Genomic DNA, 16,788 nt, shown 5'->3' on the forward strand with positions numbered 1-16,788 from the left:
CAATTCTCCATGCAGGATCTTAACCACAAAAACACCATATTTTCCACCTTTCTTTGCAAGGAATTTACATGAGAAAGATGCCTTTTATAAAAATGACTTGGCCTTGGGGGAAGTTATTTCAAGAATTCATACTTGGAGCATGAAACTTATTTTTTTTTCCTTTTTGAAAAAAAGAAAATTAAAAAAAAAGAAGGTCATTATTTTTCAAGGAGGTTGAATTTATGCTGCTGCTGAAAAGTTCACCTGGCTTGGAGCTCTTCTGCCCACGTGGAACCATCGTTTCCAGCCACAAAACTGGTTTCTCTATAAACAGACCGTTTGCTTTGATTAGGAAAAAAAAAAAAAGTGGGCAGAAAGTACGTTTTTTTCAGATCTGACAATTTTGTTGGAAAGCACCATGTTTGTAAGCAGCTGTGCATGCAAGCTTTGAAAACCAGCTGCTGGTTCCCTAGTGGGTTCAGATTTGTTCTGCTTGTCACTTCCCCACGTTGACTCTGAAACTGTAAAAGCCACTGTCTCCAGGTTCTTGGACATAGAGTGACAGATTGTTGAGACATCTGTAATGCACTGTGATGCATGCATCCCCATTGTGGGGCACCCTCTTGATTGATTTGTGAAGTGGTGCCTCAAATGTAGCTCAGCCAGCCTATCTGTGCCAGAGCTCTGTAGTGTGGAAGTGCACATTCAATATCCTTATATTCCCTCATTGAGAAAAATAAATCCTTCATTCCAGAACTGGAAGGAATCCTTCAAGCTTGACTTTTCATGTAGAAAATTCTTTTTAGAAATTCACATATAGAAAATTCATACATAGGAAGTAGTTTAAGGGCCAACCCTCTCATTTTAGTCTGTATCAGTTCTTGTCTCAGCGGGAAACCTGAAACCATACTAGCGACTTCTAACAGAGGAGTTGAATGCAGAGCATGGGTTATACGCATGTTCAAAGTCTGAAGGAGCATGAGAGGGGGAGCCGAGGTAACCCAGAGACTAATAATTGCTGGAAGCAGCTAACACTCTAGGCCTGGGGAAATAAAAGGGAAGAAGTGAATTTCCAAGGTCAAAGGATTTGGAGGAGGGCTTTGCAGGGCTGGGTCTCAGACTTAGAAGGGGCCTAGATCCCCAAGGAGGTGAAGCCAAGCTGGTGTCCAGAGCGCCATACCTCAGAAGTGGAAAGGGGTGGCTGGGGCTGGAACTGTCCAAAGAGCTTGAGGGTAGAGTCACAGTTGTCTAATGCTGCTGAGGCTATTATCTGCCTGAGCTAAAAATAGTTCCTGGCCCCTCTCCTCCTGCCTTCCTAGCTCCCTGCAGCATCCCCAGTTGGCAGAGCTCAGTAGGCAGCCAGCTGGTAGGAAGTCTGGGAAGTAGGGTTTGCAGACTTCTAGCCCTAGCATCACAGAGCAGAAAGCAGAAGAGGGAGTTTGAAGCTGTTGGACGTGTAGGACAAACCACGCAGTCCACTCTTTTTCATGCTTATAATGGTAATGACTCTGATGCACTGGAAAGGGGTTGGTGGTGTTGGGGTGGGGGGTTGGCACCCAGAAGGCCTGATTGTGGCTACAGCTGGCGTCCCCCACAAGGAGATGGGCTCATGATCCACTTTTGTGTCAGTTTTCCATCTTTGCTGAATGACTTTCGATTTTCATTCTCCTTGCCTTGGGTGCAATGTCAATAATGTTTCACGGTTTGAGTAGCTGATTTCATGTATGGTCATGTTTTATGTTCAGTTATGTTTCTGATAATTAAAATGCTTCCGCCCTCTGGAATGTTGCATTGGGATGTTGGACCCGAGTTACAGGCCGCCCCACCCCTCCCAAACCTTTTATTTTTATATTACTTTCAGTTTATTGTTGGTTGATTGAGGGTGGCCTGAGGAGAGAAATTCTTTCAAGTCCCGTGCCCAGTAGGAAATATCAAAGGCAACGAGTCACTTGGTGAGTGTCTAGACGGGAGGTTCTGGGCAGATGGATAAAATGACAACTCAAACCCTGTGGAATGCATGAAAGAATCCAACTTTGGTCTTTTTATTTTCTTGGGACATGCAGAGTTTTAAAATTGCTTTTTGGATCATAATAGTTAACAGTAAGAAGAAAAAAAAAGTCACGATAACTAAAAAATAAGAGTAGCAGCATGATTTGGGTGTGTTGGGTACCTGGCCGTGTGTTATCAGTTGCATCCTCCTAGTCATTCCTTCCAGCCACCCTGACAACGGGATCATTATCACCTTGTTTCATGGCTGAGGAAACTCGCCCAAGATCGCGCTGGAAGTCCACGGACAGATTCTAACCAGCTCTGCCGAACGTCAGAGCCAGGCTTCTTGCAGCTCTGCCCCCTGCCTCTCTCTTAGGTGGAGAAAGTGACTTGTGAGATTTTAATTTCAGGGCATTTAAGTTCCCCCAAAAATTAGCCCCTTAGTTAGTCAGGAATTTCAAACCGTTATTAAAAATTCGTTCAAATAAGTATTTCTTTGCAATCCTTCACCTGTCCCGGGCAACGCTAGGTGCTGTGATGGATCCAAAGATTAATGTTTGAGCCCCTAAGCTAGCGGTCTAGTGAAGAAGGCGTGGCACGGACACGGGCTAAACGACAAAGTGGAAAGGAAAAGCTGGGCAGCCCGGCGGAGGCGTTGTGGGAAGTGGGCCATCAGGGTGTGCTCCAGGGTCCCTTGAGGTTGGGTTTCCAGAATCCCAACCAACCCGTTGGCTGCCCTGGATGGTCTCCATTCTCACGCTCAGTCTGGCCTGGCAGCTTTTGCCATTCCCACAGTTACTTCTGTTTTCTGGGTTCGCAGGTTGAAACTAGCTTTTGATGTGGCAGGTACAGAAAAGGGCACCTCTCTGTCCATGTGTCCCACCAGCAGCCCAGCCAGCCAGGGCCCAGGGAGCCGCAGACCCTGGGGTGCTGCCTACAGGCGCCCCTCTTAGGCTGTGTCGCCCTGAGAGCCAGTGGCCCCGCTGTAATTCGGGTTGCCCGTGTCACCATCTTTAATCTCGCCCCTTCCATCTAACACAGCCTTCTTTCTTCAGTTCTGTTTCCCCATCTCTACCCTCCACCCTTTACGCTGGCCTGGGTCCTCATCCATTCTCCCAGATAATGTAACTGCTCTCTCCAGACCCGAGAGACCACTCACTAACTTGGAACGTGGAGGGAAATTTTTCCAGAATTACCTTTGATGAGTATTTAAATTTGAGACCCTTCGGTGTTATTGAAGCCACTGTAAGCTATAATAAAAATTCCTGGTCGCATGTGCCATAAAACAATGTTGAAGACATTGTCGATCACATCACTGAGTGGCCCTTATTTAAAGTCTTACTTAATATTTCTATTTTAGCATTTGGTGCTAGGAGAATATTCTTTTTTTCCTGTGAGGAATGGTCTCTTTCCCCCTGTTGGAAGAAAGCTGTCAAACTGACAATAATCTAGCATGTTCATCTTTTTGTCCCCCCCTGGATTTCAGGAAATTCAGAACCAGATTTGTAGGCAGAATGGAAAAGTGGCCAGACTGCCTGAGCTGGAATCTCAGCAGCTTGGTCAGTAGCCTGTTAGTTAACAAGTCTCTTTCCCAATCCAAATCGTGGGGTACCATTAGTCCTTGGTTCTGAGGCTGCTGGAAGGTTCCATCAGGTGAGCGTGCAGAGGGCTCAGCCCTGCAGGCAGTACTTAGCAAGCTGTGCATTTGGAACTACTGTTCATTACAGGTTTCATCATCAGAGCTGCCTGTGGACCTGGGCTGTTGGTATATTTGTATTTTATCTTCCTGGTTTTTTGCTTTTCTTGCTATCTACTGTTACTTCACCTTGCATATCTGAGAGGTAAGTCTTTTATGCAAAGAGTCAACTTAGGAGGGTGCTTGGTCTTTTCTTGCTCTTTGTCCTTGCATTTCCCACGCAGCCTTCTGTCTGCGGGAGCTGCTCTTGTTTCAGGGGAAGTTGAGGAGATGCTTTTTTTATGGATTTCACCCTTGACTTGCTTGTTTTCCTTGAATGGATTTGAAGTTCAGAACCATGACTCTCATCTGAACCATTTACCTGCCACCCCTCAAAGGATCACATGGGGGATGTATTTTGCACTGTGGGCCAGAATATCCAGAGGGCAGAGGGCAGTGGGCGGCGGCCAGACACACTGAACACCGTCATTGCCTGGCCCAGAGATTGCCCCCTTCTGGTCTGGAGGCTCTGCTGAAGGCCCCCACTGCCCCTGGCAGTACATAAAGGAGCCACGCGCTGTCCTGCACAGACTGCCCCTGGTGGGAGTGATAGCCTGGCTACCCGAGCATGAGGGGGATGGCAGCTGAGGTGGACACAAGACCCTTCAGGACCCTAGGGGAAGCTGAGCCCCTTGGTGGGTGGGCCAGGCCGGCGTATGCAGCTTTACCCTGTCTAGAGCTTACGCACGACCCCTGCGTTTCATCCGTGGGGGCCTCAGGAGGGATAACTGCTCCCAATAAATCATTTTCCACAGTGTGTCCTCGGATCGCCGGAGGCTGTTTCTGTGGGAATAAGTCATGGAAAGAAAATGAGGCTCCTAATCAAAGTAATTCTCAGGTTCTCAGGAGTTGGGGGAGTGGGGTGGATTTTATCTAAAAGCCCAAAACCTCTGCATCCAAATTAGGGGTTAGGTATACTGCTCTACTATTTCAGCAGGTTTCTCTTGGGGCTTAGTGTGTTTTGGGGATGGGTGGGGCCCTCATTAAGCCAGGTCTGAGTGCCCCTTCTTCTTCCTAATAGTGGTATTGATTGTGCCGGCTTCTACCCAGCAGCTTTTCCCAAGCACTTCTTATGAACTTATTCATTGTTTCCTCACTAGCTTTGTGCAGTCAGCTTCCATGACCTGCCCAGGTCACAGGCCAGGATACTCGCAGCCAGAGCCCCCCTCCCTTCGTCAGCCTCCAACTACGCACCATAAACAATAACATTTGCCAGTGATCGCTCGAGCTCATGTTTATTGAGTACTTACTATGAGCCTGGCACTCTGCTGAGGGCTTACATTTGGGATCTCCTTTGATCCTCACGCCAGCCCTGGCGTGGGAAATATCATCACCTCTGTTTTATTGATGAATAATCTGAGGTCAAAAGAGGGTAAACAATCCATCCCAGGTCACACCCAAAGTCAGGGGCCAGGATTGGAACCTTGAAACGAGGACTCTAGAAACCACTGCCACTGCTGCCACCACCACCACCTTCTCATCCAGTGCTATTTTAACAATCACAACATCTCTGGCAGTGTCCTAAGGGCTTAGTAAACATCTTTTTAAAGCACTACAAAAACCGGTGAGGTGGATGTAATTATTTTGGTTTTAAAGATGAGTAATGCAAAGCCTGGGGAGGATAGGGCACTTGCCCAGCATCCTACAGCTGGTTCATGGTGAGCTGGACTGGGCTGGCCTCAGACCACAGCCCTGTTTTTAACTCCTGCTGCTCATCCGGAGCCCCTGTGGCCTGGGGGTGCGGAGCTGCTACCCCGGGCAGTTACTCTGGGCAGCAGAGTCTCCAGTGACTTGGTGAGCCACTCTTCTGCCCACATGGACCCCATCTCCCAGCATCAAAGGGACGCCTCACCTCTGAGGAGGTCTGCAAAGACGAGGGAGTTTGGATGGAAATCACTGAGTTCTGGGCAGGGTTTTGCCCATTTAACTGTTTCATACCTCAACTTTTTTTTTTTAACTAAAAGATCACCTTTAAGACTGATAAAGTTGATTTTGGAAAAAGTGAATTATACTGTCTGTGGGCAAGTGTCTTCCTAATACTATTCTTGATTCTAATAGCCGCCGGACCTGTCCATCTGGAATTCTCCCCGTGGGGAGTGGGGAGCAGACCTCATTTTCTGCCGGGAGCCTGTCTCTCAAAGAAGAGCCCCGAATGTGTGTCTGGCCTGAACAAGCCCAGTTTCTCCTCCCGACATAAGTCATTCCTCTTCCTCTGGGAAGTAGAATGCTAGTGGAGTCCCTCTGCCCTCCCAATATGGAGGAAATACCAGGAGTCCAGAAGGAGCAGTGTCCCTACTGTGTCCCTGCAAAGTCACCTCCTCTCCAGTGCCTTCTGGAGCTCCCCTAAGCTCGGCTCTCTGCCTTGCCCTGGGCTTGTCTGTGCCTGCGCCTGTCTCCCCACTGGTCTGCAAACCACAGCAGGGCACAGATCTTGTAGAATGAAGAGTGGAGGGAAGCGAATGTGGGAACAGCTGCTGCTGTGATTTCCACACCGAATATCTCTTTACCTGTGTGTTCTTTTCCTCCAGTTAATACCTTTACGAAAGGCATTTTTTTCCTTCATGAAAAAAGATGTGATTTTAATCAGTGATATACAAAGTTGGCTTGTTCTCCCTCAGTACCGTCTTGCACAGTGCTTTTCAGGAAAGGGACCAGTGACTAGAAGTGTGACTTGGGAGTCAAAAGCACAAAAGCACAGACTCTAGGATATACGGGTAGTTCTGTGGTAGAATGCTCGCCTTCCACGTGGGAGACCTGGGTTCTGTCCTGCGACCATACACCGCCCCCAACCCCCCCCCCAAAAAAAAAAGAGAAAAGAGAGAAAGCTCAGATTCTAGAACCAGACAACCTGGATTTGAATCCTGGCTCGGCTCCTCCTTAGTTACAGCTGTGCCCTGTGCCTCTGGTTCCCTAACAGTAAAATACTAGGACTCATCCCCCAAGATGAATGTACCAGCAAACCAAGGTACTTCTGGTCAAGAACTGTATTGTTATTAAACTAAAGGAACATCTGTTCCATAGGGAGCTTAATAATTCATAATTGAGGTTTGTTTTTGTAGTGTTCCAAGAGCAGAACTACTAACTACAGTGAAAATATGTGTGCTTGCTTAGCATTTTCAGCAGCCCCGAAACTTTATACAAACGATAATTGGGATGTTCTAAAAGCACAACATGTAATGCCCTTTATGCCTTCCTTTCTTTTCTCTCTTCCCCACCTTGTTCCAAAAAAGATGTCTTACATAAATACCTCACATTTTCTTTTTTTTAATGAGATAATTGGAGCAAAGGGGAATATAAATGGAAGAAAATTTAACGCAAAGCCAGAGATGGACCATCTACCAAGTTGGTACCCAGCTCTCGCAGTGTGCTGGTTCAAGAAACTGCTGGGCCTGACTTCAGGAACGATTATGGGGGCCTGTCATGCCTGGAGAGGGCTGGGACCTGAGGGGATGTGGACTGTCTGCATGAGGTGGAACAGGGCCCCCTTTTTGTTCCCCAGTGGCTAGAGACAGTGGTCAGTGGGCAGAGCTGGGATACTTCCGAAGACCAGATGGCCACGCTTTTGCCTGGCCTGGGTTGAGACCTCTCTGTTGGTGTCTAAATCGAGCACCTATGGTGTTGTAGAATTGGCATTTCACTTCTTTCTTAACAAGGTGCTTGCCATCTGTGAATACTGGCACCTGTGAAACTTACATTGACTATTAAGGCATATTTATGTGATTTACGGAATTTGAGTCTAAAAAACACATGCCATGGTTCTTTTCTACCTAGGGGGAGAGGAATAATTACCAAAAGTGAAGACGTCCAGCGTCTGTTGGTAGAGCGAGGCTCCTCCACTGCCCCCACATTCCCGCTACTGCCCCCAGGAAGAGCTCCTGCATTGAAGGGGAATGCAAGTCCACAGTCTCTTTTACAATTCTAAAATCCAGGAAACTCCTAAAACTGAGTGTTTTTAAACTGATAGGAGGCATTCAGCATCTGTCTTTACCCCCCCTTCTGTACTGCAGAAATATCAGTGCTTCTGATATGGAACACTGCCCGAGCCTCCCTGTTAAGAGGCATACAGTATGCTGCCTGCACACCCTACTGTCTTAAAAAATCTGGGAAATTCTGAATTCCCAAAAACCATCTGGCCACGGGGCTTTGAACCAAAGCTTGGAGCCTCTCCTCTTGAATGCAGGAGCAGCGCAGGTGTGCCGCTTTGAAACTATTCCGTACGCCAGAAAAATCGTGTTTTAATCCTGATCCAATCCTGCGAGGACAGACCTGTTGTTTAGGGTGGGACACTTTGTTTCTATGGAGATGTGACACACCCACTTCTGGGTGTGACCTTTTGGTTAGATTACCTTCTGTGGAGACATGACACACCCAATTTGTGGGAGAAGCCTTTCGGTCAGATGGAGATGTGACTCCACCCATTCAGGGTAGGTCTTGATTAGTTTATTAGAGTCCTTTAAAAGGGGAAATATTTTGGAGAAACCTCGGATGTAGACACTTGGAAAACAGTTGCTTCAGAGCTGAAAGAGACGTGGATGTTTGGAGATGCTGGGAGTGCCGACAGAGAGAGCAGTTACCTAGACACGGGCAGAGCCTAACAGACTTCGCCATGAGATGCTGAACAAGCCAGAACCCAGAGTTGTGTCATGAAGGAACTAAGTGAAGATCCACAGATGCCTAGAGAGGAAATCACTGGCATCAAAAGTGGAAGCAATGATCCAGGAAATAAGGACCAACAGATACCAGCCACATGCCTTCCTAGATCAGCCTTCCTTGAGCCATGGGTATCCTTCTCTGGATGCTTTAGTTTGGACATATTTATGGCCTTAGAACTATAAACTTTCAACTTAATGAATTCCCCTTTTTAAAACTATTTTGTTTCTGGTATATTTTTTTCTGGCAAACTAAAACAACAAACTTTAACAAACTAAAACAACAGGGCATCGGTGTCTGCCTTGTGAACTGTCAGCCAGCCTGGAGTGGTCCTGGCTAAGCTTGGAGGGAAGTGTAAGCAGGAGCCTGGTGACCCCACAGGGCCCAGGCAGATGGCAACGTAAAAGACTCAGAAGGGCCTAGAACCAGCTAGGGAACATCTGAGTGGAAGGAATACTGTGGACTGAAAATAGTGCACTCTTTTCCCAGGTAGGTACTGCAGCCGGCTGCTCAGTCGGCTGCTCAGTCAAGTTAATTTATGCTCAAGGCAGAATCTTTCCTGCTGAGTGTTCTTTGGTCCTTCTTCACCTTCGTGTTTTAAATCCCAATGACCACAAGGAGTATCTTTTACACACTTCTTCCTCCAGCAGAGGCAGGATGGGTGCTGAGCACCAGAGCCAAGGAGCTGAAGTCTTAGGTTCTAGGGCTAAATTCTCCACTGTTGAGTGCTTAACTTCAGTTTTATTATCTGAGAAATAAGGGCTCTGTCTACCACCCATCCTCCTGTCCATCTGTCCGTCCTTCCTTCTTCCTTCCTTCCTTCCTTCCTTCCTCCCTCCCTCCCTCCCTCCCTCCCGGTATTCACCCATCCTCCCATACAGCCAGCCAGCCATCCTTCTGTTCGTCGATCCAATGAGAATTTCCCACCATGTGCTGGACTAGGGGCTGGGGATGATAATGTCTGATCATCTCATAGGATATCAAGAGGAACAAATGAGATAATTGAGTGAAAACCTTTTAGAAACCATAGAGCACTGGCTGTGGCATTTTACTTGTTACTTAGTACTCTGGACATATATTAACTCACATAGCATTTCACCCTATTATATCAGTTTCCTCCATTCGGGAGGAAGGGGCAGATATTATTGTTCCTACTTTATAGATGAAGAAACAGACTTGGAAGACTGGCACTCAGTGCCGTATTTTGATATTTTCAATGTCTAGGGTTGACCAGCTCTTCTGGTCTGAGAGACGGGTTTCTTCTCTTCAAGAATGCTCAGCTCTTACACGTCCAAATTCCCTATACCCCAGAAGTATTAGTAATTCACCCTTTAGGCCATGCTAAAACTGCAGCTGTTTCCACACAAGAGCCTGAAAACATACGACAAGGTGTGAAAACCAGTGTCAAACAGCTAATGTGGGGGAAACTCTGCAGATGAGAACACAAGTTTATGGACTTAAGAGATGAGTTCTGAATTACTGACTTAGAGGAGTGCATGACCACTATTCAGATGGCAGCTTTGTTGGCTGGGAGGGTGCGGGTGTGCTGGTTCAGCTTACAGCAAAGTTCCCTGCTTGGGAGGTCTTTCACTTCTGCTGTTTAAAATGGAAACAAAACCATTCTTTACAAATTCCAGGTTGGACAGTTCTGCCTAATTTCAGCAGCAAATGCTTGGCAAGTACACAGAGACCTGAATTTGGCTATGACCTATGTTCTGTCTTCATCAAGTTCAGAGATAACCTCGTTGGTGAATGGGTAGAGACCAATAGACTGATTTCCTATAATCGCTTTTCCATTCCAACATTTTCATGCTACCCAATGCTATCTGAGATCTGCCTTTTGTCTTAGAATGGACCCTCCTCCTCCTCTATTCCAAAGTTGAGTTACAGCAGTCCTGATGGGTGTGTGTGTGTGTGTGTGTGTGTGTGTGTGTGTGTGTGTGTGAAAGAGCCTGGCTCTGTCCTGTGGGATGCCTCTCCTCCTGTGTTTCTGTGATAAATCTGATGGCAGCTTTGCTCCTTGATGCCTTCTGTTTTATTGTTTAGAGCTTAAAAGCTGCTTCTGTGTTTTACTCAAACTGAATTCATATTACTTTAAATAAGTCATACTTGCTGAAGTAAATTTGGAAAATATAGAAAAGAAAAAAATAAAATAAAAATCACACATTACCCTTAACATTTTAGTTAAGTTTTCCCAGGTCAGTCAAGCAATCTGTCTATCTCTGTCTCTGTGTCTATCCCTGTCCCTATCCTGATCCAATCTCTAATGCATCTATCTAAATGTTTTGGGACCTGTAGATACTTGCATGTAAAATCTTTGCAAAATTGGGATCTAACTGTACAGATTTATATCCACTTTTCTCTACTCATTCAATAGTCTTCACAAACATGATTTTCACACTTCATACCTTTTTATCATTCCTGGATTTCTGTAAGGTTGTGTATTTAGTTTTCCAGTTTTCACTATCATAAATTACATTGGGCAGAATATTCTTGTTTGTAAATTATGACCTATATTTCAGATTACTTCATTGTATACATTTTTGGTGATGGGATGCTTGGATCACTTCAAGAAGCCTGTTTGTATATATACAGGCTGGGTTTACTGCATGTGAATTGTAGCAGAGGGATCAGTCTAGGCTCGTTCTGAAAAGAGAAATAACTTTCAAATTAAAGAACTTCCTTTTTATGGGCAGTTGGGTTCTGAGAAGTCCATGTTATTCAGATCAACTTTTAGCTCTGATCAGAGACTTTTTCACCTACAAAGCCGAGGCCATTCCAGGGAGAACAGCTTTGAAGGTTCAGACGTGATCTTGTTAATGAATAATAGTAGCTGTCAAAGTAAGATCTTACAGGGAAACAGTTCTCTAAAGAGTCAGCAGACGATGGTGCCCCATTTACTCATCATCACCCCTGTTTTAAGGAAAGGTCAAACCTACATCATCCTAGACTGGACGTGTGTGCCACATGAGATTTTTAAATTTTTTCTTGAAATATTGCTTCTAGGCCTTTCAGCCCTCATGACTCTCCCAGCAGCTGCTGGAGCACCTCCCATCCTGTACTTCCCAGCCTCTAGCTAGTATGTTCTAGTTACCAGCAGTGGGGATAGCCCTTTCAGAAAGTTTGTTCCTTTTGTGCATTCAAGCCCTTCCCCACTGTGTCCAAGCTTCATTTTGCTCCACGGCCTTTGTGCTGCCCTTCTGATCCTCCGAAGAGACAGGACATCATCTGTGGCATTCTGTCTATTTTTGCCCTCTGGCTGAGCGGGTAGATACGCAGGAGCGTCACCTGTTGCCCAGGCTGGTCCTCTCGGACCAGCTCTAGCTTCAACCCCTGAGGGCTCTGCACCCATGAGCCCTGAGCCCTGCCCCTGAGCCCTGCCCCTGCCCTGAGTCCCGCCCCTGCCCTCTGAGCCCTGCCCCTGCTGTATAAGGCCTGCCCCTGCTGCATGAGCTCTGCCCCCAAACCCTGCCCTTGAGCCCCTCCCCCATGAATGGCTACGGCTCACCCGTGTGAGGGGACTTCATGCCCATCCACAGGCCAGTGCTGGTTGGGCCCTCTGAAGAAGGCATGGTGGAAGGCCTGGTCATTGTGTGGTTTTGCATATCCATAAGCTAAGGACTGCATGAATGTCTCCATCGTTTTCCAGAAAAGAAGAAGCCAAAGAGGGGCAGGCCCTCGAGGGACTGGCGGGAGCGGAGAAATGCCATCCAGCTCACCAATGAGTACACGGTGGAGACGCTGGTGGTGGCCGACGCTGACATGGTCCAGTACCACGGGGCTGAGGCAGCCCAGAGGTTCATCCTCACCATCATGAACATGGTAGGTCCACAGTCTGTGCTGCTGGTTTAGAGCGCAGTGGCATGGAGCAGTGCATGAAGTGGTGGGGGTGGCTGGCCTTGCCCAGGTAGAAGGCAGTGGGTGAGTAGAGAGGTTGGGCGAAGAATGCTCCATGGAGTTTCAGGCCTAGTGGGCAGGACAGAGGATAGGGAGTGGCAGACATGCAGGCAGAGGTCTGGGAGGATGCTGTCCCTAAGGAAGGGGATGAGAAGGATCAGGAGGCAGTTGGGTCCCTGATGGGACAGCTTTAGGGATTGTTGGGGATTACTTGATAGAGACAAATTGAAAAGTGAATAAGAAGTAAGGTAGTAGAAAGAGCAATTGCAGAGGGTTTTGACTAAAGGAGAGGAGAGAGGAGAGCCCAGCTAGGTGAAATCAGGGTCAAAGAGGGCAAAGAAAGGAGCAGTAGAGGGTACGAGCATGGGATTTAGACCCAGACAGGGCTGGGCTAGATATGTGCTCTGTCTCTTACAAGGGAAGAGAAGTTGGCTGTGGCATGCAGCCTCAGGGTTGGGCTGCAGAATGGCTTGGGGGCAGCATGTGGGAGGGTAGCTAAGAGTGAGGGTCTCCAGGTTGGTGTCCAACTGGTTGCATTGAGGCCACCTGCCTGGTGAGTTGCTGGGGTGGAAGGCTGAATGAGATTGGTTGTGTGCCTGAGATTGGACATCATGCTACCGATAGGGACCTTTGGGGTTCTTAGGACTTGTTTGGGTAGGGCCATGGGTGGAACAAGGCAGAAAAGCCTAGGTGAACCCCTGATGTTCCATTCCACTGGAATCACTGTGTAACTGGCAGTGTAGGGGCTGGGATGCTGCAGTGGCCTGGACAGAGGATCCCAGCACTGCCTTCTCCCCTTGTGGTGGAGATGGGATCCCACAGCCTGCTTCCCAGAGCACTCCCAGAAGTTGGAAGGAGCCAAGGAGGGCCACAAGCAGCACGGCTCAGAAGCATGGCTCAGTGGCATTGGTGTGACCCCAGGAAGGCACCGGCAGGGCCATGGCGATCAGACCTAGCCTCTCCCTTAACCAGCCACAAGTAAATAGATTTCCCTAAACCCAATCCCAGGGTTATTGGTTGTGGTGAGTTCCCAGTAAAAGTAAGACTCTTAAAATGTCATCTGGTTTGTTAGACTTCTCAGTACTTGCTTTAGGCACTGTCTTCGTTGCTTCTGGCTGCTGAAACAAATGATCATAAGCTGCATAGCTTAAAACAGCAAACATTTATTCTCTCACAGTTCTGGAGGCTGTAGGGGAGAATCATTCCTCACTGCTGGTATTTCCTTGCCATCCTTGGCCTTCCCCAGCTTGAAGCAGTGGCACTTCCATCTCTGTCTCCATCTACACGGGGCCATCTTCCCGTGACTGTGTCTGTGTTCAAATTTTTCTCTTCTTATAAGGATGCCAGCTGTATTGGGACCCACCTTAATCCAACTTGGCCTCATTTTAACTGCTCACATCTTCACAGCCTTATTTCTGAATAAGGCCACATTCACGAAGCTAGGGGTTAGGAGTTGACCATGACTTTTCGGGGGACACAGTTGAGCTCAGAACAGGAACACACGTAGTGACTTGGTGTTAGGTTCCCCAGAAAAGCATGTTCTTTTCCATTCCTAATCCATCCCTAAGGGTGTGGACCCATTTTACATAGGACAGTTAAGGTGGGGACCCATGGAATCAGGATGGTTCTTAATCCTATTACTTGAGTCCTTTGAAAAACGGAATGAAATTCAGACAGAAAGTAAGTCAGAGGATGCATCCTGAGGCTGAAATCAAGAGAACCTGTGAGAAAAGGGAGAGGTGAGGTGATGCCACCTGCACCATACCATGTGACACGCTAAGGACCAGAGATGGCCAGCAGCCAGCCCCAGAATGCCACAGGCTTCCGGGAGATAGCATTGCCTTGCTGACACATTGATTTGTATTAGTCTCCCAGTTGCTAAAACAAAACCATGCAATGGGTTGGCTTAAACAAAGGGAACTTATCAGCTCACGGTTTTGAGGGGGTACGTACAGCTTCAAAACTCCACAGTCTATTTGCAGTAAAACACTCCCTCGGACATGTTATGCTTTGAACTTCAGTCTGTTTCAGTGCCTTTTTGAAAAGAGATGCTTCTGGTTGAGTCCCTCATTGAACTCCAACCAACTTCCTCACCTGCCCCAGCTCTTCAGCAGAGGGAACTTGCAACCCAGGCCTGGCAGACCACCAGCTGGTGAGCTCTTTGTGGATGGAAGTCTCTGAGTGCACCCTGACAGGCTGGGTTGGCCCCCCTCTTGAAAGTTATAAACACTGGACGTTCCATTGACCTGCAATGATGCATGACCCTGGTTTCCGGGACACACTTCTGTTTTCGTCATCTGCACAGCTTATATCTCCCGTGGTGGTGGTTTATGCTGCCATTGCAGGGTCTGTGCTGAGGAAGCCGCAGAGGAAGGCTGGGGAGACCTGGCTGCACGCCATGTGCTTTCATCTGCAGATAATTCCACTTCACTTACTATTTTTTTAATTGTACAGGGCATAAGTACAAAAGAATAATGATTTCATTAAAAGTAATGAAAAAGGAATAAGACAAAGCTTCTAATTTGATACTTGCTTTTGCAGTTTGTCTTCTGGGCAGGGACGATTGTTATGTCACAGGGCTGCAAGTGGGATGGTCCATGGACTCCCCCCCAGCCCTCTCCCCACACAATCATGGACTGCAAGGACTAAAGGACAAGGATCGAACGGTTCCAATGCTCAGATTTAATTAGATGGTGTTCTCGCCTCTTCACCTGCCTTTACTGAGACTTCGGAGGCCCCATTTCCTGCTGCAGAAGACAAATCTGGAAACAAATAAATTAAATGTGCATGTAGATGTTTCCTGATGAGGCCTGCCTAATGAGGGCAATCCTACCCTGGTGAAGGGCACAGAGGAGTAAAATTCAGCCCGCCAGTCATCTGTGCTTGGAGCTTCCCGGCCAATCTGATCAGGATCAGAAAGCAAATGAGAGCAATTCATCTAACCACTAAGAACCCTAGTCATGGGTCCCTGTTCAGCAGATTTTAAAATATATTGCATGCAGACATAATGCCTTGTTTGAAATGAGACCTGCCCCTTCTCCTTCGTCCCTCAAATCCCCCAAACTCGAGTTTGGAAAATCCCAAGGATTCCATTCTTCCTATGGCTGTTTTAGAAAAGGGGTTTCTGGTAGTAAGTAAGACAACCTTTAAACCCAGGAGGAGGGGAGAGGAGTGTGCCTGTCATTAGACGGGGCGCTCAGGAGCAGCAAGCAGCAGCACAAAGCCGGAGAGCCTGCACTTCTCCCTCCAGAGAATTGTGTGCAGCTGCAGGAACTGAAGTGGTTCCATCCCCTTAACGCGTCCCATGCAGATTTGAAAGGAAGTTTGCTGGACCTAGTTGACATCTTCTTTCCAAAGTGTCTTTCTCCGGGCTGTTGGAGATAGCATTGGGTGCCCCTGGTGGGATCCCCTCCCACCTGGGTCATGGCTCCTGTTGGATGCCCAGCTGACCTGTGCATGCCACTTGGAGCCTGAGCAGCAACCGGACAGACTAGTGTCCCCAGGGCCAGCTGAGGGCTCATGCTGGCCATGTGTCCCAGCTGAGGGATTTGGTGCTTGTGTTTGCACACTCTCTCTATAGCTTCTAGTAGTTTTCATGCATTATGTCAGTGTGCGCCAGTGGCCCAATGACATGTTTCTTTTATTGTGGTAAATTATATGTAGCAAAAAATTTGCCACCTTAGCCATTTTTAAGTGTCAAGTCAGTGCGTCAATTACATTCACAACATCGTGCTGCCATCGCCGCCATCTATTTCCAAAACTTGGTCATTACCGCAAACAGAAACTGTACCTATTAAGTAATGATCTCTTCAAGATTCACCAAGTTGCCAACAGCATTTTCTAAGACAAAGGAAAGAAGCAGCCGTTAGGTCACATGGGCCACCTGGCTCCCGGGTGCCCGGAGCTCCTTTCTGCCTCTGGCCTTCTTTGTCAGGAATGTTCTTCTCCCTATATCCTTACTGAGCTGGTGTTCCATCCTTCAGGCCTTCTTGTAGATGTCCCCTTCCAGGGGTCTCCTGCTCACCCTTCTGGAGAGGGGCCACCCTCTTTACTTTGTATACTAGTCTGATCTTTTACTTGACAGTCCTTATCTTGATTTGTAATTCTCTATTTACTAGTACCTAAAAAATCACCTTGATTTATTTGTCCTTCCGCTGTCTGCAGGCTCCTGAAGGCAGGACTGTGCGTTCTTCTTCACCATTATTAACCCCGGGCCTGGTTCATCCACAGGAGACGATCAGGCAAACGCGTGGTATCCGTGGATGCGGGAATGCGTGACTCACGCCATGCGCTTATGCCCTTTGCAAAGGATTTAGCATTGAAGTTGTGGCTTTACATCTTAAATTCTTTGATTAATCTGCTTCCGAAAAAGCCATCTGAGTTGCAAGAATATCCTACAGTTATGGTATAATAAATTTGGTAGAAAGTGTTTCTCAATTAATGCGATAATATATTTGTCCAGCCCATGCAGACCTGTTTGCAAACATGGAGGAAAGGAGCTGTGCAGTCCATGCAGCTATGAGCCGGCACTTGTAGTG

At 47.4% G+C, this 16,788-nt stretch overlaps 1 protein-coding gene across 2 annotated transcripts in view; it reads left to right on the plus strand.

Annotated features, from left to right (window-relative positions):
• Positions 1-16,788, plus strand: part of ADAMTS17 (ADAM metallopeptidase with thrombospondin type 1 motif 17) — a 345,591-nt gene that overhangs the window by 56,677 nt on the left and 272,126 nt on the right. For both annotated transcript variants that reach the window (XM_077124036.1, XM_077124037.1), the window contains exon 4: positions 12,003-12,175. In XM_077124036.1, coding sequence (XP_076980151.1) covers positions 12,003-12,175 — 173 coding nt within the window. The remainder of the gene's footprint in view (positions 1-12,002; positions 12,176-16,788) is intronic.

Source organism: Tamandua tetradactyla, chromosome 12, assembly GCF_023851605.1.
Source record: "Tamandua tetradactyla isolate mTamTet1 chromosome 12, mTamTet1.pri, whole genome shotgun sequence".
Lineage (NCBI taxonomy): Eukaryota > Metazoa > Chordata > Mammalia > Pilosa > Myrmecophagidae > Tamandua > Tamandua tetradactyla.